The following is a 23,909-nucleotide window of genomic DNA, read 5'->3' on the forward strand; positions in this document are numbered from 1 at the left end:
GACCACATTTCTAGTATGGTAATTCAAGTTCTAATGTTTTGAATTGCTAACTCAGAGTGGTTTAAGGTGTGTGAGTGGCTAAAAGTATAAATATGTGAACTTTTGCAAATAGTAGTTAAGGTCGTTTGACAGTTGATTAGAGTTATGTCAATATTAAATATAATGAAATTTATGTACTTTTTTTATGCAAATATTAGTTATGCGGTATTTTGTTATTTCAATATTCTATCTTTATAAGATAATACACAAATTCATTCTTAACTTCTACATTTATTAACAAGAATTTTCAAATTCCAAACCAAACACAAGGAATTTTTAATTTTTTTCGTCACACAAGGATTTAATACATGCATAACTCAAGACGTTTAAATTGCCAAACACTAGCCTTTTTTAAGCGGGAATCTTCACTTTGTTTCACTATAATGTGATTTCGAGTATGTTTTATTTTCTTAAATATTTATGGTGTTTTTATTTGACTTTTTTTTTGTTCCCTTTTAGTATAAGATATTCGCATTGAAGCCTGACTAATATGAATTCGCACCACGTAAAACTCAATTCAAAAAGAAGCGCTCCCTATTAGGGATTTCTCCATACCCACATACTTTTTTTGTTATGTAGATGGAAGTTTGAGTGTCATCATCACTCCTGTTCATTTCATATTTCATACTACATAGAAAATAGGGATGTATTTTATCACTCCATTGGCAAATACATTTTTTTTTAGCTTTTATTGAGGATCAAAATATGAAACAAAAGTGATTTCAATTTGGTCATATGGATGTGTACAGCCAAACTTAAAAAAAAGGGCAGCCTGATTGAAGAAGTATCCCACGTTTACGATACGCAAGGTCCGGGGATGGGTCACACTCTCAAGTGGGTGTAACATAAGCAACCTACCACGATACAAGCATCAATAGTTCATTCCACGACTCGAATTCGTGACCAATAGGTCCCACGGAGATAACTTTACCATTTGTCCAAGATTTCCCGTCAAAAACAGACTGTACAAAAAAAAACTTGATACAATTTTTTTTAACATTTTAGGTTACTGCAACTGAAACTTGTCCACTCCAACTACATGAAGCAACAACATTCGACATGACAGGATGGAATACAACATCGATGCAAGCCTCATTGTATGCCTTAATCTTTCTGATGAGCTTACAAGTATTCGAGTCGTAAACATAAATGTATCCATCAGAGGAACCAGATATTACTTTCTCACCATCCAAGCTGAAATTGCATTTTATGGGGAATCCAGAAACACTATGGCCTCCATATCTCCTGTACTTGTCAAGTCCAAATGGAGGCTTGGTAGAGAAAATTGCTATGTAGTTTCCATTTGACTGTGCTATAAATTTGGGATCAGAAGGATGGCAACTTATCGAGGGACATGTATATGCTTCACCGTAAACCTGAAAATGTTCACGAAATTAGCCTTCTTTTACAGAAAACAGATAAGCATAATTTGGCAAATATGTGCTATGACGTATTCCTGAGTTTGTGAATGTGGATGATTGACGTGTGTGACATGACAAAAGATATCCTCACTTTCTTAATGGTCATGGATGTGCACAATTTCTCCTGAACTTAGACAAATGTGCAAATTAAGAATACAGAGACCATGTATTACGTAAGAGCAGAGAAAAAAAGAAGGGGACAGAAGAAGAGACCCTTGACTGAAAGATGAGAAGATTAGAAACTTCAAAGGGAGAGCCTGGAAAATGAAAAGAAGAAAAGAAAGGGGACAACAGGGAGAAGGACTATGACAATCAACTGGATAATAGTGAAGTTAGCAACATTTAGAGAATTGGAAATGTCATTCGACTTCTGCATTGACTCAGTACGTGGCAGATCATAGGAAGATGATGACTTTTCTTTCTTTTTTTCCTAATAGGCATGCATTTGCATAAACATTGATGAACACCTTCAGGCTTCAAACATTCTTGATTGAATGAACAATATCTACATTTCTAACAACACTCATGTAATGTGAAGGGAAATAACATCTTGACATTCACCTAATGACTACATAATTCATGACGTGAAAAAATCAGAAGCATGAGGAAACAAAACCAAAAGGCATTAATGAATAACTTTACCTGGTTAGATAGAGGGATTTCTCGTGAGACATCCCAAACCATAATTGAATTTTCACTAATATTGCTTTTGGATGTATCACTTGATGAAATTATTCGCTTTGCGTCAACTGTAAATTCAGCATCAAGGATAGGATCAGGATTTCGCACATATTGATGGACCACCTTCCCAGCTCTTATATCCCATATTTTAAGGTGACCTTTCGAACCTCCAGAGAGAAAGAGATTATAATTATCCGGATGAAATTTTACCACTCCAACAACTTGATCCTCATTGAAAACCTGGGTTTCAGTTCCTTTTTCAACATCAATCAACCTTGATGTGCAGTCATATCCACAAGAGAGCACAAATAGACCATATGGCGACCACTTCACATCTTTGACAGCCGCATGGTGACAATTAAGTACACGTGCTTTCTTCTGATCTCTGCTCCACACATTCCATATACAGACAGTTTGATCCATTCCGGCAGATGCTAGAAGGTGAGCTGCATGGAGAATAGCATACATGAATACAAGTATGCTATTGAATCAGCAAAGTATCACAAATCGGAAAATATACAGTAAACATTATAGAGTTCACAACTAAATGATTTCATGTAAGTAATCAAGCGAATCATTGACTCACATCATTGTAAAATAGTGAAAATTATTGTTCTTGGTTAACAAAGCATTCTTGGTATTTTAATACCTAAAGAGAGAGATTTTCTTCTTGGCTTTTGAAAAGGCTAAAATTGATTATTTTTTTCCTACGATAGCCCAGAACTTCTAAAATTTAGCCATTCAATTTTTCCACATTTTTTATATTTTCCAACAAAGTCTTGATTCTTTTTGAGTAATTAGTTCTTTTCCTTATTGTTTTGGTAAAGAACAAGAAAACTACATCTATCTGATCCTTCTTTCGATAAATTTGGAAAGAGTATTCACCTTTCTAGATATCACAAGTAAACATACAAAGTACACCAGGGCCCAAGCAAATATCTGGAGCAATTCATGTAACTAGATGATCCAGTCTCATCCTACTAAATGCATGAAGTGATGCAGTTTCACAGTGAAGTCTAATTTGTAGGGATTTGAAACCACAAGGGAGTTCTGAAACTATTTCAACATCAATGGTGGCAGGTAATCATCAGGACCCGGAGGCATCCATGCTAAAAAAAATATATGCCATTTTTGATAAATGTGATAATGATAAAAAGGATTTACACAAAATAAAAATCAATAGCAGTACTTTGGCAGGGTTTAACCACTCACCATGACTTGTAGACCACTGTACAGCATTAACTGATCTTTTGTGTCCATCTAGAACTACAGACAGTCTTTCTGGCGTGTGGATCATGTTCCCGTAGACTTTAGTTTGATCTCTCAAAGCTGACAAAATATTATGTGGCAGAACTGAATCCAAAATGCTCCCTAAAACTAAAGACAAAAAAACTCCAAATCATCAGTTGCAGATAATGCAGAAGATCGAGAGAAAAGGTGCCAACTATTGCACAAAATATTACTATAAATTTGAACAACAAGAAAAGTTGCCGAGAGGTTCCTAGTTGCTTTCATGTTAGTAACACTCTCCTTTGACACTCTGATGGGCAACAGTGACATCCTCTCAAAACCAAAGATCTTCTTCGCGAAGACATCAATTGCAATGAAAGCTGATGAGTTGCTTAACAAACTTCCTTCCCTAAGGTGAATATTTGCCAAACGTCAATAGCTGGGTCCAGTAATTTTTCTACTGAGACTCTTGATACTAAGGCAACTGTTTAGATAATGTTATATGAATTGAATTGCAAGAGAATAAAGGGAAAAAGTTCACTAAACATATGTGATGAGTGACCAGAATATAACCCCATAAATCTCACTTGCTTTTTCCAATCTGACCAGTATTTGAGTAGGTAAGGGGAATGCTCTGGAGTTTATTGAAGGATGACCGACTTCACAAGCCAAAAAGAGTAGGGAAGGGAATTTCTGTGGAGTTTATTGACTGAACTCACAAGCCAAACTAGCCATTTTTCCAAATGGTGCTAAATAATCATCTGCCATTGCACTGCTGAGTCACTTCTTACAAACTAGGTTTCGGCAAATCAACCACTGATTATAACTTATTGTTGTTAGAATGTTGGACAGATTCTTAATAGTTGTACATATCTATGTAATAGCTCTAAATATTTGTGTATTGATGGTGTCAATTGCTTTCCATATATAGGAGATATGAGGGATTAATGTAGCATATTTTTAGTGATATTATAATTAGGAATAGCAGATATTTAGGGGTGTGAATAGCAGAGTTTTAGGCATGTAAATCAGAATTATTTCTATTTAATAGAACTCACCATTTGAGAGAACTCATTCAACAAACTTGACATGGTATCAGAGCCAGGTCCATCCCTGTTTGGGCTCCCAATCCACGCTCCAGTCGGGCCTGGGCGTGAAGGGGGGGCGTAAGAGTGGGTAAAAGTCCCACATTGGTTGGGGAATGGACTAGTGGTCTCCTTATATGGACTTGGGCAATCCTCCCCTCATGAGCTAACTTTTGGGGTTGAGTTAGGCCCAGGTGTCATATAAGGAGACCACCCGTCCATTCCCCAACCAAATTGATTCGTCACTAATTACTAGCCTCCAACAACAGCTTAAGGATTCTTTTCATATGAAAGATCTTGGTACTCTTACATACTTTTTGGGGTTGGAAGTTCATTATGATTCTTCAGGTGTGTTCTTGAACCAGCACAAATATACTCAAGATTTGATTGTTTTGGCTGGTCTTCAAGAATCTTCCTGTGTAGATACTCCATTGGAATTGAATGTAAAGTATCGCCGTGCGGAAGGAGATCTTCTTCCTGATCCTACTTTGTATCGGCAATTAGTTGAGAGCCTAAATTATCTTACTATTACTCGACCTGATATCTCTTTTGTAGTTCAATAAGTGAGTCAATTTATGCAGGCTCCTCGCCATCTACATTTGGTGGTTGTTCGTCGCATTATTCGATATCTCTTGGGAACATCTACTCGTGGATTATTCTTTCCTAGTGGTTCTCCGATTCAGCTTAATGCATTCATTAATTCTGATTGGGGCGGATGTCCTGATACTCATCGTTCTTTCACGGGTTGGTGTATGCTTCTTGGAGATTCCTTGATATCTTGGAAGAGCAAGAAGCAAGACCGTGTTTCAAAATCTTCATCAGAATTTGAATATCGCGCAATGTCTACTGCTTGCTCAGAGATTGTTTGGCTTCGTGGTTTACTTGCAGAAATTGGATTTCCTCAAATCTAGTGCCACTCCTCTCCATGCTGACAACACAAGTGCCATTCAGATTGCTACCAATCCGGTTTATCATGAAAGGACCAAACACATAGAAGTGGATTGTCATTCTATCAAAGAAGCTGTAGATAAGAGAGTCATTACTCTTCCACATGTATCCAGTGATCTTTAAATAGCTGATGTGTTTACAAAATCTATGGCACGACAACGTCATCAGTTTTTGGTAGGCAAATTGATGCTTTTTGATTCATCGGCATCAATTTGAGGGGGGATGTTAGCATGTTGGACAGATTCTAAATAGTTGTACATATCTATGTAATAGCTCTAAATATTTGTGTATTGATGGTGTCAATTGCTTTCCATATATAGGGGATATGAGGGATTAATGTAGCATATTTTTAGTGATATTATAATTAGGAATAGCAGATATTTAGGGGTGTGAATAGCAGATTTTTAGGCATGTAAAACAGAATTCTTTCTATTTAATGGAAGAGCTCTCCATTTGAGAGAACTCATTCGGCAAACTTGACAATCGTGTTACGGATTCCTTCTTGATTTCCACTGACAGTAGCGTTCGGACAAGGGTAGTTACTCTTATTCTTAACAAACAGCTCCACTAACACAAGGTAGCAGCTAAGTGAAGGGATTAGTTATATCAAGTGGAGGACTGACCGTCTGTATTAGTTGTAAGCTTATACACAACAAACTTTTTTTTTGAACATCATATCCAAAACAAACTTTGGGTCATGAGTTTCTCACAATTTAAGCTGGTGACATGATAGTTAAGCATAACGCAATCAGCAATATAAAGGTGGCTGGTTAATTAGGTTTTCAGCTGTAATAAGCAACAATAAGTCAATACTTTTTTTTTTTTTTTTGATAACCGAGAAATCCGTCTATGACCCGCCCTTTGGACCAATGACCAATCACAGCCTTCTAAACTCGGTGGATAATGGGCCCGCCCCTCTACCCTTCTCCACTTAAATACCGGGCTTCGCAACAATAAGTCAATACTAACAACACAGAATTTCTGGAAGAGCCCATCTTCATTCAATAATGCATCAATCTGCCAAAAGAACATCAAAGATAGTCCTCTTTTTTCTTCCCCTCTTACATGATGCTGCTCTTCTCCACCAGGACCTCTTCAGTTCCCTAGTTCTTTGGATTAATAAAAGGGTTCTGATTATGCTTCTCATTAGTAATAAATGACTTATCCTTGCATAGAAAAATTGAAGGGGTCTTTTGTGGCAACAATTAAAATTTTTAGATTCATTGACTTCTTATTTACTATTTTTTAAAAATGAAAGTGGTATTACATCAATATGCAAGCACCTCAACAAATCCACAAGCCTGTTACATACAACACACAAGCACAGGTCCGGGGTAATCCTATTTACCATGGTCAGAGCAGATGCCCTCACACTTATTGTTGCAGCTGTAAATTAAGCACTAAACCATTCCCTTCGCGTCAAATTCACCCTCTTCAAAAGGAAAAGGATGACAAATTTCAGCCTTTTAGGCATAAATATTCTTCTAGTATTGTCCCAGTATTTGCAAATACTAGTTTGACAATGAGTATTTGAAAATATTGAACCTCACATGAAATATCGAAATATTGACATGAAGGTGTATGTAACAAGCTTTTTCTTTCCAAGTGAACTTCATGTCCAGAAATAACTCCAACTTCTACATTTTTTTCCACTTCAACTTCAAGTACACTTTTTTAAAGAAAACATCAACATAGATACTATCCAAAATGCCTAACTGTTGCAGCTGTGATTGGAACTTGGACCTCTAAAGGTGTGTTTGTTATGGAGGAAAACATTTTCCAACAAATGGTTTTAAATTTTTCCATGTTCGGTTGGTAAATCTTTTGGAAAACCTTTCTCTAGAAAAACAAGTTCCTTAAAGATGAAGAAAATGACTTCCCTAATGGCTGTAGAGAAAACAAGTTCTACAAGTGACATTCCACATTGATTGTATATTTGTATTCTCCCCACGGCCCACCCTCCAACACACTTCATTCTTCACCTTCACCCATAGCCCTAATCTCCACTCCCACCTCCTATAGTATTTGCCTAGATTATGTACAAATACTTTTTAATGCAACAATTTCCTTCATACCTAAAAAACATTTCCAATGGGAAATATTTTCCTTCATAACGAACACACTCCAATGTCATCAAAAACAAAAAGTGCAAAAAAAACTCTAAGATCTGTTGGGACTGTAAGTACAAAGCCACGCATGAAACAAGCCACAAAGGGAGAAACAATACAAATATATATATGTTTAGTCTCAGAGTAATAATTCTAAGCATGAATGAGAAATATATGAACAAAAAATTGAATCTTTTTTATGATAAAGCGAAATCTCAATTTATTGGCAAGGAAAGTATGCCTTTGGAATCTTGACCCTCTCCGGGGGTTAAGTGTGCGTTTGACAACAATGACACACCCTAAGTTGTTACTCGCTTTACTCCCATATCTCAACTACTAAATCCATCCCCTTTTGAAAAAAATCATCTTCTTTTAAACAAAAAGGGTATCATAAAACTTACAAAATTTCAACACCAACCAAACACAAAGCTCATAACAAGTTTCCATTTTAAGTGTAAAAAAAAAAGAGAGGGGCAAGGGAGCAGTTGCAAAACCTGGTGAACTGGTAGGGGAAATCGTTGTGCTGAGGTCTGGAACTTTCTCCACTGAAGCCATGGCAGCTCGCTCTCTCTTAGAAATGTATCTTCCTGGAAGGGAAGCTTGCGCTGGGAGATTGGCACTTGGATTAGACTTGTAGAGTGGCAAATGATTGCTAACTTGATGAAAATTCTCGAATTTGGCTCGTTTTGGAGGCGGCAAAATGGGTCTTTGAAGGTGAATTCCACCATTGTCGTCTTCTTCATCAGAGGTTCCGCCATAGACTTTACACAGAAGGTCCATTCAATCAAATTCGATCCCCCAATTCAACAAAAAATCAATAGAGCTAAAATTAGGGCAAAATTGAGACGAATTTCTTCAATTGTTCATCAAAACGTTTGAATATACAGTATATTATTCTTAAGGGATCTGATTGTAATAGTAGAAACTACTAATATTATTCTTAAGGGACTGAAATGTAAGAAAAAAAGACCTCTGGGGCCTGGATTCCTGATTTCAGTTATTATAGCTGCTAACAGCTATGTACTACCTTTCCAGAGGAATGTACAACTCATGTAAGTTTGGTCTTTACACTTTGTTTGGATGGTGATTATGCATTGTTTGATAATGTGTCGTATCGTACTGTATTATTTTGATAAATACAATGTTTGAAAGAATTGTATCGTTCCTATCATTACATGATGTCATACATCAACAATTTGAAGATTGTTTTGAGTCGAGTCTGTCGTATACGGTTTGTCTAGTGCGGCTTACATTTTCTATGTGGTTTGCAGGCTATTACACAGTGAGAGTTTACCTAGTGTGCACAAAGTGTTCCTCCGAAGGGCAGAGGTTGTGACATAAAGATTATAGCGGTTACAGGTTATCTTAGGGTTTTGAAAAAAAATAAAAAATTGAAGGACAAACCTAAAAAATATATAGGATATGAAACGAAATTATGGTAAAAGGTAGGATAACTGATAAGATATGATTATTAGTAAATAAAGACAAAATGATAAAAAAGAAGAAGAGAAGATAACGATACCATCACATCAATTAGTATTATATAAAATGAGACTTTTATCCTTACGTAATAATGAATATAATGATACGATATAGTAAAATATAAATAATAATCAAAATAAATATTGTATTTAAATTAACAACAGAATACAAATCATCATATTAAGGGAACTTAATTGTAATATTAGAAACTACTAATATTATTCTTAAGGGACTGAAATATAAATATAGAAGACTTCTGGGGGGAGAGTTTCTGCTTTCAGTTATTACTTATGCTAACAACTAAGTACCATGTTTCCAGCTGAATGTACAACTCATTCTAGTTTGGTTAATTCACCCCAATTCTGTGGATGTTCATTAGTACTCCTACAAACTCCAAAAAAACCTTGTAATAACTTTTTGAGATATCAAATAACTCAAGAAGACAGCTTGCAAATAACTTTCTAACACATAATAATCATGCATAACGATCCGCAATAAACATGCCAAGTGTCACATGACAGTTATGTGTGATTGATAAAGTGACACATTCATGTTGTTGAACTTACAACACGAAACATGTCACGTCCAAATTCCTCCACTCTTTTTTTCATCTTTATATACACCTCGTTCTGACTTTATCATTTGTATGAACCAAGTACAACTCATTAATTTGATGGTTTGTAGTTCTCTATACTGTCATATCAAAAGATCAAATATTCCAAGTAACCATGACATAATCACTTCTCGAGAATCACTTGATAGTAAAATTATAATTATCATATCACTAACCTCAATAGTACGGAGTATTTCTACTATTAGGGGTAGTTTGGTTCAAAGACAAAGTTATACATAAATTATAGTGCAAGGATTAGTATTATGAGAATTCGTAATACATGGGGATGCCATATAACTATGACGTAGATATTATATGTTAAGAAGAGAAACAACAACATACTTAGTATAATCTCACAAGTGGAGGCAGAGGAAAATAGAGTGTACACAAACTCTACCTCTACGTTCTCACGTAGAAAGGTTGTTACCAAAAGACTCTCAACTCAAAGAAAGTAAAAACACAACATTTATGGAGACATAAACAATTGCAGGACAATAAATATGCTGTTGTCTGCAGAAGGGGGTAATTGCCATCAAATGGAGACAATATAAAAAATTGTGTCTGCACAATGAAATAGTAGTAATTAATAAAGAATACAAGTGTTTCTTCAACTTTGTACTATATCTACCTATGTATTGCTAACTATCAACATTGAGGAGCTACAATGTTCTGGTCTACTTGTAAATCCATTCATTTGCACGGCCTCCGGATTCATCCATATCGATGAAAATGCTCACTGCCTGCGTTATATAACAAGAGAGAACACGATCAAAAGCATAGTGAGACAAACTTTCGGTTTGGACTGGCAGAATAATTCACAAGAGTGACATGATATTTGTCATTATAAGTTCATAACAACCTCTGGAATGCAAAATTTGATATATCTACGTGCTTCATAAACATCACAACTGATAATATCTGAGATTCTTATAAGCTTAGGATAGAGGTTTATGCAGAGCCTTCATAGGACTAGGAAGCAGTGATAACACTACACTTTTATTGTTAGTATCCTACATATGGTATCAGAGACGGAACTAGAATTAGAATTATGGGTTTGTATTCGGAATTCTATCAACATTCCATCTAATTCACTGGTTAAAATCTATTATTTTGTACTACTTAGTGGGTTTTTAACCACATACATGGTCTAAGCCAAAGCTATTGGGTTCTGATGGACCCGTAGCTTATACAATAGGTTCACCCCTGTATGATATGCATTGGATAACAGGGTCATAGTGTACGGAAAATGCGATGAGGCAACCCTCACCCCCACCCCACCCCCACAAACCCTTTCCCACAATCCCCCAAAAGAAAGAAATAAAAGATTATAACTGATCTGTCTATAAAGCATAACTAATACTAACCAAAAAGTGATGAAGGTAATGAGATTAATATAATCAAACGTTTTGAGTAGATCAGGTAGAAGATATCATCAAGTATCAGCTAGAACTAATTTACCTTCCCTATCCGAGGCCGCTCTTTCAACTTCTCAAGGCTATTACGAATATGCGAAACAGCTCCCCAACATTTCAATGTGTTTGCCACATCATCTAGCCTCAGTAGGTACTCTTCTTCAGTTAACGGAAAAGATCGCTTTAAAACAAATCATCAAGGCACATTAGACGGAAATCACAGTAATTTTTTAAAATTCTAAACTGAATTTCAACACATTCTAACAGTTACAATTTGTGATTTTGTGTTTTAACAGATCCCAAAGGACTTTGATATCATTTTCCAGAAAAGAGGGGGGAAAAGGTCACTCGAACATACTAAGTTGTTTCTTTCAACTTATCAGGGCAAGTAATAAAACTCATTTCTAACGCCAAAAGTTCAGTTTATTTCTAAGTCAGATGTTCGTTTTATTTGATCAATACACAATGTTGGATATCACAGACCAAGTCACCTCAACTATTCGAGATAGCTGCAGGAGAGCAGTAGTTAGCATGCTGTCTCGAGAAAATTAATATTAGCATCTCGTCTAGTGTATCAGCAGAATTTAGTTAAGCTAAATTAAGTTCATCTCTCGGTCTTTGGTTAATGTTAAATGTTCAATATCATTCCAAGTAATCACCTTTAACTTATATCTCTTTCTGAATTGTAAGATATATTCATCTTCTTAAACACTTGGGGACAAGGTTTAGAAAGGAAAGTGCAGCAGCATCACATCTGACATCATGCTTCTGGTATGCTCCGTCAAAAAGCCCAACTCCAATCATGATGAGAAAGCAAGATGAAAACAAAAGTAGGGAAGGACAAACTGAAACTTTGTTGGTGCTATTTGGTTTGTTTCATATAGAGTGAAGAGTCAAACACACACCTAAAATATCCAAGTTTTTCGAGTTTCATACCTGAACTATCAAGTGGACGAGTTTCCTACCTGAACTATCACCAACTATTTATCAAAACATACCTCAACTATCAATTATTACCTTTGTGTACCTAAACGATGGTGATATTTCAGGTAGGAAAGGGGAACATCGAATAGTTGAGGTGTATTTATATAAATAGTTGGTGATAGTTCAAGTAGGAAGCTCGCTCACCTAATAGTTCAGGTGTAAAACTCGAAAAACTGAGATACTTGTAGGTGTGTTTTTGACTATTAACTCTTTGAAACAAGATCTTAAGTATCTGAAGAATAAGGAAATCCAGCCACGGCTTTCAAAGATGAGAGAATACTGAAGTGCGTTCTTCAGAGTGCTGACATCTCCCAAGTGGAAAGTATAAGAGAAACAAACTATGGTTCTTCACATACTGAACTTATGTTTGAGAACTATGTATCACACTGGGGAACATTTTAAAATATTCGTCCAATCAAATGGTAGTAATAGTTTAATGACAACAATCGATCTCATTACGAATGCTAAAGAGATCAGCTCACCTGCTCCCTGTATTTCCACATAACATTTAACGCAAGAAGATTTTTCCCCATGAATTCCTACATAAAGAGGATATAGAGATACAAGTCAAGCATCTAAACGATGTTTATATATCCAACTGCCAAAAGGAAAACTTGCAACATCAATTGGAATAGTCAATTGTTTGAACGATTTTTTTCATGTCAGCTTGATTGGTTAAGTTGATCTAAAAGAGCATACAAAAAAATAATAATCAAGAAATGGTCATTTGAGTAACAGGTTTTAAAGTGGATACAGAAAACTCAAAACCTTATCAAAAGAACTTTATTTTGAAGCACTTTAAATGAGATTTTAAGCCGATTTCATTTATTAATAGCATTACACCAACCAATAGATTTTTGAAAATTGAAGTTTTGGAGAAGTTGCATGTATCTCTACGGTCAATCAAATACATACTCCCTCCATTTTAATTTGTTTGTCTGGTTTTGACTTGGTCACGGAGTTTAAGAAAGAAAGGAAACCTTTCAATCTTGTAGTCTTAACTAAAGGTATGTAGAATGTAGCAAAATGTCTTTTAATCTCGTGGTCTTAAAAAGCCACATGGAAAGTTGGAATTAAAGAATTGTCAAAAGGGAAAGACACGTCCTTTTTTGAACGGACTAATAAGGAAAGTAAGACAAACAAATTGAAATAGAGGGGGTGTTATAAATACATCCGAAATAATGATTAAAGAATAAGGAAATCAAGTACCTTCTTAATCAATTGAACATCATAGGACCTTCCATATTTATTCCTTATCAGAGCTGCAAGGTCTATTCCACTAAATGCAGAGTCATCCCGCCCGACGATTCTTTCAAGATTACCCCTTAAAATTTCACTATTTACCTGAAAACTAAAAGTTAGGATGCCTGTTCGACATTTAGACAATCAAAGATGTGCATAGCCTCGAAACCATGCAATCGCACCAGCAAAGGCATTTTCACTTACAGATTCATTTTCATTTTCTGGAGGATTTTTACTATCTTCTGAGTCATCCGGATCATTTGCATCACCGGTTGCAGCAGAAAAAATTGACCAACATTTTCGAGTATTTAGGTGGCGGAAGCTATTAAACTTCTGAATTTTTGAAGGAAACAATTCTTTCCAAGAAGATTCTACATCTGTATAACGAAAACATGAAATTTTGCAACTTCTTTCCTTCACAATATGCTCAGGACCTCCTCCTAATGAGCAGATACGAGGGTGGGTCCCCAGAGAACTCGTCATTCTGAAAATTTGGCATCAAAGCACGAGTTACTGACCAAGGAAAATTTATTTGGAATTTTTTCAAACACTAAATAGGAACACACATGTAAAGGTATGAACTTTTATTCCTAACTTGAAAGACACAATATGTACTCGACATTAAATTTAAGCTAGTATTTGTGTAGCAGCATAAACAAAGCAATAAGATTGCACGTGATAAGACGGTTGGTTACGTTAAAGTAATTGAGAATTTGTAGCTTTAACAATTCACTATGTTAGGATACAAAAACTTTTACGATCACAGTTTTGTACAGATTCAGAAAATCTAACCTCCAGATGTTGAAAACCAGTAACAATATAGAACTAGAGAGTTATAAGATGCAATTAGGCCATACATCAACATCTAAGTGAAGAAACAATTTTTTTTTTGCTTAATCAATCTTAGGCATAATAAGAAGATATTAGATACCTAGTATATTGCAATGAATTAACTAAAGAAAGAGGGGTAAACAAGGGTTGATAACAATATTTTCAAAGGCGCGCTTAAACACTTAAGTTGTAGATATTTCTACAAGAATAAACTCTGGACTATTCAGTATAGACTCATTAAAAGAATTACTTTTAGGTTACACTAACTATACATGAGTCTAAAAGCCATTCACCCTACGTATCAAGAAGATTCTAAGCATCTATGTTGCTCGGACTCTTTGAAAATGTCGACGACTGTGTGCAGACTCTTCAAAAGTAATGTATTTTTGGAAAATCCGGCACATGTGCGGCAATATTTTGGAGAGTCCGAGCAACATATCCAGGCAGATGTAATACACATCGATTTTCATGCTTATTATTGTATCCTTGCGCCTCCATCCAACACTTTGAGCGTATATACATATTTTTTATGCATAAGCTTTGACAATTTTAACGCCATAAGCCCATAACACACACCTGATGGCACCTGTACTTAGTTCATGGTAGCACATGCTCAAACATAAGGTACATGGCAAATCAGATCGGAAACCATAGTTTCTTTAAGAAACATGTATAAGATAAGCTCGTTCTACCAGAAACTGACCCCTGCACCTTCTGGATAAGCATAAACTGACCGTGGAAAACGTTGTTCCTCCAAAGTCCAAACTTTTCTTGCTCTTACATAAAGTAGGATGTTGTAGCCACTACAAGTTATTCTTAACTAGGCTAGTGTATATCATTTGATTCAACATAAGTTGTCATAACTCATTATAGATATGTTAAACAAATGAAAAAAGAAGAAGAAGAAGCTAGAGCTATTTCTTTATGCATCAACGTGGACCTTCTCCGAGGACTGATGAGCACTTCCAATATTTTGTACATCAAGCGATGTACTTAATTCATAAAACGAGTTATATATTCGGTGTCAAATTCAAATTCCATTAACTTCATATTCTAGCTGCACCCACGGGTGTGTGGCCTACTAATCATGGGGTCTCAGGTTCAAATCCTAGTGAAGACAAAAACACGTGATTTCTCCTTACCTGTCTATGCCTTGGTGGACAAAGTTACATGTACCTGTTGTCGATGGGAGGTAGCACTCAAGTTGGCAAGTACACCACAGCTATAAAAAAAACTTTTAAATTCTAGCTCCACCTACTCCATTTCAATATTTTACAAACTATAAATTTACAACCCAACAACTCAAAGAAGTGCTAAAATCCCGAATCCATAAACTTCAAATCCTAAATCCCCTCAAATCAAGTATCTTTTAACTAAGCGCATACCTTACTTTTGATACATAATGAGAAAAAAAAAACCTTGTCATACAACTATATTTCACCCCTCTTTACAAAACACTTAACAAACCAAAATTCCACAACCCCTTCAATAAATCATCAAAAATTTCCAACAAAATAAAAAAGGGAACTTTAGAAATCAAGATTCAAAATAGATAATTGGATAAAATTGAAAAAAAAAAAAAAAAAAGTGGGAGAGGAAAATACCTGGTAGAAGCAGCAGAGTTTGTTGTTGTGAGGCCCCAGAAAGAGCTAGTTGAAGGCATAAGAGCTTTAAATTATGGTTGCTTTTACTTCCACAACTAGAAATCAAATACTCCCTCCTTTTCAATTTATTTATTCTATTTTAATTTGTTTAATATATATCAAATTAAATTAAAAATTTATAATTTTAAATATGCTCGGTAAAATATAGAAATAAAATAAATTATTTTCTTTTATAGATATATCAAAAAAATAGAACAAACAAATTAGAACGAAATAACACGTAAGAGAGATAAATGGGATTTGTTTTTCTCATTTGTATGTGTGGGGCAAAATGGATATGGAGAGTAGTTTGGTGGAAGAGAATGCCTTACACGTCATAAACTAGTGTGAGATTTTTTAATTTTTTTTTTATAATTATATTGTAAATAATTTGTGCGCAATTTAATTAATTTTACGAAATATTTAACACTTGACACTAATAATAAAAATAAATATCATATATTTTTGAAATTATTTAATGTCTTGTATGTACGTGAGATTTAGGAAATCATGATCTTTATTGACTAGTATGTCATACTCTTGATTTTTCTTTTGTTAATATCATCTATACTCAAAATTTATTGATCCGACTTTAAATATCCATTATGTAAATTTTGAAATGACTTAGAATTTGTGTTTGATATCAACATTAAAACTTGATGAAATTGAAATTTGTGCCAAAAAATCATACATTAGAGAATAAATTTGTACAAATTATTATAACAATAAAATATTTTTTAATGAGTATCGTGTTTGAATTATATTTTTACAATAAATGAGTTAATTTAGTTTTTTGAAATCATACCTTAATAAAAATAATTTCATACTCAAAATTTTACAAATTTGAGATAATTGATGTTATTTAAATCCAAAACAATTGACTTCTGGTTAAGGACGAGGCAAACGACAAGTCTTCTCACTTTTACCTCTATCCTTATATTTTTAATTTCCAAGTTGTCCCATTTATTTCCTATTATTTTTATTATCACTATATTTGACTTTTCAAGTTGTTTTTTTCTTGAATTATAATATTCAAAGATTTTTATAGATATTACCGGAAAGAAATTTTGAAAAGGAAATTATGTCGTTATACATTTTGGTAGAAATAGAACCAACAACCGTAATACAGCGGTTGACGCCGTGAAAGGTGGTCGGAATCATGGATTTTGCGGACTCCGCCACCACCTCTATGACGGCGATGAGGTCCTCCACCTCCGCCGCCGATGATGACATTCTATATCCGGTATGTTTTACATGAATTTCTGCTCATCGTTGACGATCAATTTTTGTCTATATATTCCCATTTTGTTTCCTTTTTATCGATTATTATTACTGTATAATGCTTGATCAGTGGATCTGACCTGAAAAAAAATGATTTTTTTTCTGTTATTTTGAGTAATTTGATAATTTTTTTGTCTTTTTTATTTTTGTGTGTAAGGAGGTGGGGGAGGGTGGGGTGGGGGTGTGCTTTCCTGCGTTTGAGAATAGGAGGTTGGAATTTGAATAGCAGCGATTGTATTTTCCCCTTTTGTAGGATAAAAGTTGGTAGATAGAGTTAAGAGTTATCTGATACCTGTTGCTATATTGCTGGTGGGAGGTGGCAGGTATTCTGCGGAATTAGTTGAGGTGCGCGAAAGTTGGTGTGGACATCATCGTCATAAAAGAAAAAAGTTTTATACCATTTGTCTGTTTCTTTTACTTTTGTCTGGCTAGCTTGCTGCCTTGCGTGCAGCCCAACTAGTTCACTAAGTTTTTCATCCTGCTTAAGCAATATGGGAGGAGGATGCTTTGTCATGCTTTCTTTAGTGTTTTGTCTTGGCTTCTTCAATCATGTTTTTTTTTAATTTTTTGAACTGTTTTGTAATGCTTTTACTTGAGCCGAGGGTTCTATTGGAAACAAACTCTCTACCTCCCAAGGTAGGGGTAAGGTCTGCCCATAAACTACCCTCCTCAGATTCCACTTGTGGGATTATATTGGGTATGTTGTTGTTGTTGTTGTTGAGCAATATAAGAGGAAATCACATGGCTTTTTTGCCTCTATTGTTACCACTTGTCTGCTCTTATCATTGAAGTATTTGCTTTTGAAAATCCCTATCTATGGTTGGAGGTAGAAGTAAATGAGGTAACTTAACATTTGAGCAAGTCTCACTCGTTAACTCAGAAGCATTTAAGCTTCTCTCAAAGTTGATTTCAATAATTTCCTATCCTCTTTGGCTAAGTTGTATCTCCGGTATGCTTAGATGCATTTTTGCTCATCGTTGGCAATCATTTTTGTGTATATAGTATGTACCCTGATTCTGTTTTCTTCTTATCATTTTAATATGCTTGGTCAGTGGACTTCCTTTTACTCTTAAGTAATTGATCAAGAATGTCTTCTTTTTCTTTTTGGTATGTGTGCTTGCATTTGAGTACAAGAGGTTGGAATTTCATAGCAGGGATATTCCTTTTCCCTGTTTTGTTTCCTTTCTTTCTCCGTTTTTTTTTGGTTCTGATAAAAGTTTTACACCACTTGTCTACATTTTTTGATTAACCTTGTGTTTGACTTGCTTGCAAGCACCTCAACTATTTCACTGTCTGTCTACCGACTACCATGACTTAGCCAAATGGAAGGAAATCATGTAGCTTTTTTGCCTCTGTTGATAGTTGATACCATTTGTCTACTTTATTGTTAAATAATTGCTTTTGAAATGCCCTACCTATGGTTGGAGGTGGAGATAACGTACCATTTAAGCAAGTCTCACTCGTTACTCAGTAGCATTTAAGCTTCTCTCAAAGTTGATTTCACTAATTTTCTATCTCTTTTTTTCTCAGTTGTATCTCCGGTAAACTTACATGCATTTTTCACTCATTGTTGGCGATCATTTTTTGTCGATAAACCCCATTTGTGTTTCCTTCTTATAAGTTGTTAGACGATACTTGATCAGTGGATTTTCTGTTATTTTTGGTAATTGACCAAAAATTCATCTTCTTTTTCTTTTCGTATGTGTGCCTGCCTGTGTTTGAGTATCTTCATAGCAGGGATTCCTTTTATCCCCTTTTTGTTTCCTTTCTTCCTTCGTTTGTTTTTGGTTCCAATAAAACTTTTACGCCTTCTGTCTAGTTTTTTTTTTTTAATAATCTTATATTTGGCTAGCTTGCAAGCACTTCAACTATTTCACTGAATTTGGCTTCTTATAAGTACCCCTAAATCTGTCTACCATGTCTTAGGTGAATGGAAGGAAATCACATAGCTTTTTTGCCTCTGTTGACATGATTTTTCTACTTCCTTTTATCATTGAAGTAATGCTTTTGAAGTGCCCTACCTGTGGTTGGTAGAGGTAACTAACCATTTCAGCAAGTCTCACTCGTTAACTCAAAATCATTAAGCTTCTCTCAAAGTTGATTTCACTAATTTTCTATCTTTTTTCTTTCTGAGGTTGGACAATTTAGACATTCTTGAATCAATACTGAACAGCTTAGTTGCTTAATGGTGTGCTATTGTAGGAGGAGCATAATGTGACATCTGTAAGTGATGATCATGAAACGACATGTTGGGGCTGTGGGCTCCGTGTACTTGTTTCACCACATGTACCTGCTTTCAAGTGTTTCTGGTGCGGAGCTATAAGTTACCAGAACATAATTAAATGTGAGAACCAGAACTTCAGGTGGAGACGATTGCGAGATCGGTGCTTTGTCAGCATCCTCATTGTCTTCATGCTATTGGTAATATGTAAGTGATCAAACATCCATCATCTCCCCTGCATCCCTGATCTGCGGGAATAGTTGATTCTTTTAATGATTGAACTTTTAGCTGTATGGTTATTGCCTTCTCTATCTGCTTTATCTTTATATAATGCTTGCACTATTTGAATGATTTTCATGTCAATTTTTAATGAGGCAGAAGTCAATGTGGACATCTCTTTGTTTTTGTGTTTCATGTATATCCCCCGGTTCTGCCAATTATAGCCCTCTGCTACTTTTCTTGTTCCTAACCATTGAAATAAAACAGCATGGAGAGCAATCAAGAAGTTTATCCATGCTGGAAGCCACCAAGACTGCCGTATCAACGAAATTTGTGTAATTTAAAGTTAGACTAGGTCACTATGATTGATGCTGATCAAACAGATAATGGCTGTTTCATGCATCCTGCATGCGCTCAGTTTCTATAGTCTCTTAATCTCTTATTTAGATGTTCAAACAGTTTGTGGTCGTACTGCTAATTTGTCTTTCTATTGTTTCTAGTCATTGGATGCAACAAATCCTTGCAATTGTTGCATAAAATGCATCAAATTTCACAATATACATTTTTGTCTGTCACAATATGTCACTGCGTTAATTGTATGGGCATTTCTTTGCAGCTTTATCTCAACTTGTTGGATGTAAGACTTTATTATACATTCAATTTTGATATGCTTTTTGGTGTTTCAGGTGGCGGTATTTGGGCCATTTATCCGGTATTAGTTTCTCCTGATTACATCTATGGCGGTGTTAACATTTTGATTGCTATAATATTGTCCATATTTACCCTGTCTACCTTTAGCCTTTCTGCATTTCGATCTGCTGGTGCTCCACCAAACATACTGTGGGGTAGCTATCCTGCTGTGACAAAAGGAGCACTTGAGAATTATAGATTTTGTGAATATTGTGCAAAGCCAAAGTCACCTAGGGCACATCATTGCCGTTCTTGTGGGATGTGCGTATTGGACATGGATCATCATTGTCCATTTGTAAGTTCTCTTTATTCTTTTACACTTTGGAGAAGCTGTTTTATTCTCTAGAAGGTTATGCCTATAAATTGTCTCTAGAAAACAGATGACAAGAAAGTAGCTGAGAAATTTAAGAAGCCTAATAGACAAGGATAACCATGTGTCTGGGAGTTTAAGCCTAGAATTGAGGTGGACCCTATGTTGTAGAAATATTAGGTTGGTGATATCCGCTTGATGATTTTTTTTAGTTTAAAAATCGCTTATGGATAGTTCTGAAGCCAGTTATATGTATAGGTCCTTTGGATGATTATGTACTTGTTGTTCCTTTTTCACTTCTGAAATCCACAAAAACCTTTGATTCCCATGGGTGTTGATAAGATGCATGATCCTATTCTTAACCACCTGGTGAAATGCAAATATTATATGTAGACCTCAGTGTCAAATTTTAGCTTTGACCTTTCAGATCTATCATATATAAACTCCTTGACCTAAACTTCTACAGCCCCCCACTGGAAAAGAGGAAAAAAGAACAGTAAAAGTAAAATAGGTAGAGAGCTAATATTTGAAAGAGCTAACCAGGATTCTTATACAGTTTAAAAGAGAAAAAGGAAGATCCTTTACAAGAAACTGAATTGAATCTATAGATACCTATCATACATGACATCGATAGGTATGATATCCTAACAGAGCGAAAAAGGGGTGAAAAGTGACTCAAATTTTATACTTCATTATTTTACGGTGTTATGATAGCTATGTTATTTTCTCTTTTATTACTCTTTTAAAAAAAAAAAAAAAAAAAAGAAGTATGAAGGATGAGACTGGGAGCTCCGATCTTCGCACTACGACAATCTGATTGTCAGAAAGTTGTTGGTATTAGTGTTGTATATACTATCCTACTCAATTACAAGAAACTTGAATCTTTTTACTGTTACATTTTATGCTTTATCAAACTGAAAATGGTGCTAGCTATTGTTGTTGAGAGGAATGCAGGGCAGTAAAATTACCTCAAATAGAAAAAAGAAGAATCTAATTACAGGGAGCGAACACCAGAGAGTAAAAGATACTCATGAGTTACTAGCAATGTTTTCAAAAGTGAAAAAAGAGCAAGGTTGAAAAACGATAAATAATTGAAGCGCACAATTTACAGATACCATATGTAAATGAATTTTGTGCTAAAATAATCAATCAATTAAAATAACTAATTTCAGCATCCAATATACAAATAATGTTGATATTAATTCAACTCTTCAAAATTGAGATTCAAAGAATCAACTATTTCTCAGGACTACCTTGCGCATCTTTGTTTGAAGTGCACACTTATTCGAATTGCATGGCTTCACCCATAAGGTCATCACCTCTCACATCATCCATTCGAGCAATGAAGCAATGGCTTTTAGCAACACTGGTTAACAGTTAGGAACAACTCACAATGGGGAGAGTGAAGAGAAAATGAGCTCCTTTCAGAATATGGACAGAAAATCAAGGGAGATATAGGTCTGGGTTCTGGGTGCATGTATTTTGATTTTAATTGCTTCATGCTCACCGATGAAAAGTATCCAGAACTACTGAATTTTTATGAATTGATGTAGTGGTGTTTTTTGCTCCAACTCCTTGAACAAGGACAAATTTCTTGTTTGATGATAAGAATATTTATTCACAAATATAGCAAGGAGGTGCGGTAATGCTTTACAAGATTGTAAGGGACTTAAAAAAGGCTATAAACCCACTAAAATCATTTACTCCAATCATGGTATCATCCTTTCATAACATCTTCCATTTTCTCCAACTAATCATCCTATACAAAGAGGGATGACAACCAAAATTATATAGGGGCCTTTGTCTCTATCTAAGTTTCCTTGAAATGACGAAATAGAACCAACATACTGTTGTTTTCCTGTAACAGGAAATAGAAACCTTTAACTGAAAATTTGCCTGATTTCTCTGGCTTCCACCATACTTCATCTGGCTGTACATTCATCTCCCATCTAATTCCTGTGTGATTGACATGAAAAATATGGTGCAGTAGTCATATTATATTCTCATGATAACAGTTGCTTCATTTATTTATCAGATTGGAAACTGTGTTGGTGCAGCAAACCATCGGCATTTTGTCCTTTTCCTCATTTCAGCAATCATTGGCATGATTTACGCGTCCATCATGTCTGTATATGCAGTTTATCATATCTGGCCACCATTAAACAACTGGCAAATTCACCTTCTGAGTGGGGCTTTTGGTCAAAAGTTGGTTATGAGAATGTTAAAAGATATTTTTGTTGCATTTATGAGTTCTATGTTGTTTTTACCCGCGAGAGGACTTGTTCTTATTTACCTGTTTATTGCTAGTGTCTCTATTGAGATAGGTTTAAGCGTGCTTTTATGGCAGCAACTCTGTTTCATATATGAAGGCAAGACATACTTGAGTCATATAAGTGCATCAGGGGGTGAAGGTACTGCAGTAAAGGATTGCCAAAATTTCATCCGATTCTTTGGCTTCCCTTATACTAGAACAAGATATTTGCCAAGCTTCTTCAGTTCTAAGAAGAGACACAAAAAATGAAGCTTGCAAAAGGTGAATCAATTTCTCCTCTTTTTCTCTCTTTATTCATTTTCTTAGAGCCATTAGTGTGTTGTAAGTTTTGAATTCTCCCAAATACTGCTTTAGTTGATGGATTCTAGTTGGAAATCCCATTGTATAAGCTGATTTTTCTCTTAGATCATGTGCTTATATTAAGTACACTATTGCCTCATAGGCCAGGTGGTACTTCAGGTTCCTGCCTGGCTGCGTTGGCACTTCCCTCGGAATGAAACACTTCCACTTGGGCCTTTTTTGGCAGCCTCCAACATAAGAATTAGACGACAGTTGTGTTTCATTTTTCACTGAAATGTTTGTCAGTTATTTGGGTGTTAGGAAGGATCTAGTTTTGTTTTGGAACCTCTGGCCCCTCACCCTATCGATCTGTCAATTTATTCTATTAAACTCTTTTTTCCTGAAAAGAGAAAAAATTGTACATATGTATTTGGTAATAGAAGTGATTGTTTGTGAGATTTTACCAAGGCAGAGGAAGAAAAACAGCCTCTTGCAGAAATGCAAGGTAAGGCTGTGTACATAAGGCCCAATGTGGTCTGGCCCTTCTGTGGGGTGAGCTTAGTGTGCTGGGCTGCCCACTGAGGGAGAAATGAGTCCTGATCCCCGACTTGGGGGCATGATTAGTAGTTTATGTATGTTTTGGCGTAGGATTCTGATTGTGGTATCTGATGACACTCTGCAGGTTTATATCAGGTATTTGCTGTTTTTTCGTGCGGAAAGGTGGACATATATGATGTATACAGATAGATTCCTTCAGACATTACAAATTTCTGTAGAAAGACTGGAAGAATTTGTTTCCCATTTCTGGCATGATGTATCAGTAACTGAAAGACTGAAAATACAAGTGAAATAGGTTAGACAGTTGAAGCCTACCTAATACCCCCCCCCCCCCCCCCCCCCCTCACCCCTCCCCCACTC

General features: G+C 35.5%; 3 protein-coding genes across 4 annotated transcripts; 1 reads left to right on the forward strand and 2 right to left on the reverse strand.

Moving 5' to 3' along the window:
• Positions 1–935: 935 nt before the first annotated feature.
• On the reverse strand, positions 936–8,428 carry LOC102598098 (WD repeat-containing protein 25). Of its 2 annotated transcripts, none has more exons than XM_015314370.1 (4): positions 8,007–8,428; positions 3,354–3,512; positions 2,103–2,587; positions 936–1,415 (listed from the first exon to the last, which is right to left on the reverse strand). In XM_015314370.1, the coding sequence occupies exons 1-4, from the start codon at positions 8,290–8,292 to the stop codon at positions 1,041–1,043; spliced, it is 1,305 nt and encodes a 434-aa protein (XP_015169856.1). In that variant the 5' UTR covers positions 8,293–8,428; the 3' UTR covers positions 936–1,040. The 2 variants fall into 2 exon arrangements, with proteins under 2 accessions (XP_015169856.1, XP_006359312.1); XM_006359250.2 differs by having other exon boundaries at positions 3,354–3,518; positions 8,007–8,427.
• Positions 8,429–10,059: 1,631 nt separating this feature from the next.
• On the reverse strand, positions 10,060–15,783 carry LOC102598426 (uncharacterized). The gene is made up of 6 exons (XM_006359251.2): positions 15,681–15,783; positions 13,450–13,729; positions 13,213–13,347; positions 12,486–12,542; positions 11,066–11,200; positions 10,060–10,347 (listed from the first exon to the last, which is right to left on the reverse strand). Exons 1-6 carry the CDS (start codon positions 15,737–15,739, stop codon positions 10,282–10,284), a joined length of 732 nt encoding a protein of 243 aa, XP_006359313.1. The 5' UTR covers positions 15,740–15,783; the 3' UTR covers positions 10,060–10,281.
• A 959-nt stretch (positions 15,784–16,742) lies between these two features.
• Positions 16,743–23,893, forward strand: LOC102598763 (protein S-acyltransferase 11). Its single transcript, XM_006359252.2, has 5 exons — positions 16,743–16,962; positions 19,203–19,428; positions 20,127–20,425; positions 22,476–22,973; positions 23,674–23,893. Exons 1-4 carry the CDS (start codon positions 16,879–16,881, stop codon positions 22,959–22,961), a joined length of 1,095 nt encoding a protein of 364 aa, XP_006359314.1. The 5' UTR covers positions 16,743–16,878; the 3' UTR covers positions 22,962–22,973; positions 23,674–23,893.
• Positions 23,894–23,909: the final 16 nt, after the last annotated feature.

This window comes from Solanum tuberosum, unplaced genomic scaffold (genome assembly GCF_000226075.1).
Source record: "Solanum tuberosum cultivar DM 1-3 516 R44 unplaced genomic scaffold, SolTub_3.0 scf00296, whole genome shotgun sequence".
In the NCBI taxonomy this organism is placed as follows: domain Eukaryota; kingdom Viridiplantae; phylum Streptophyta; class Magnoliopsida; order Solanales; family Solanaceae; genus Solanum; species Solanum tuberosum.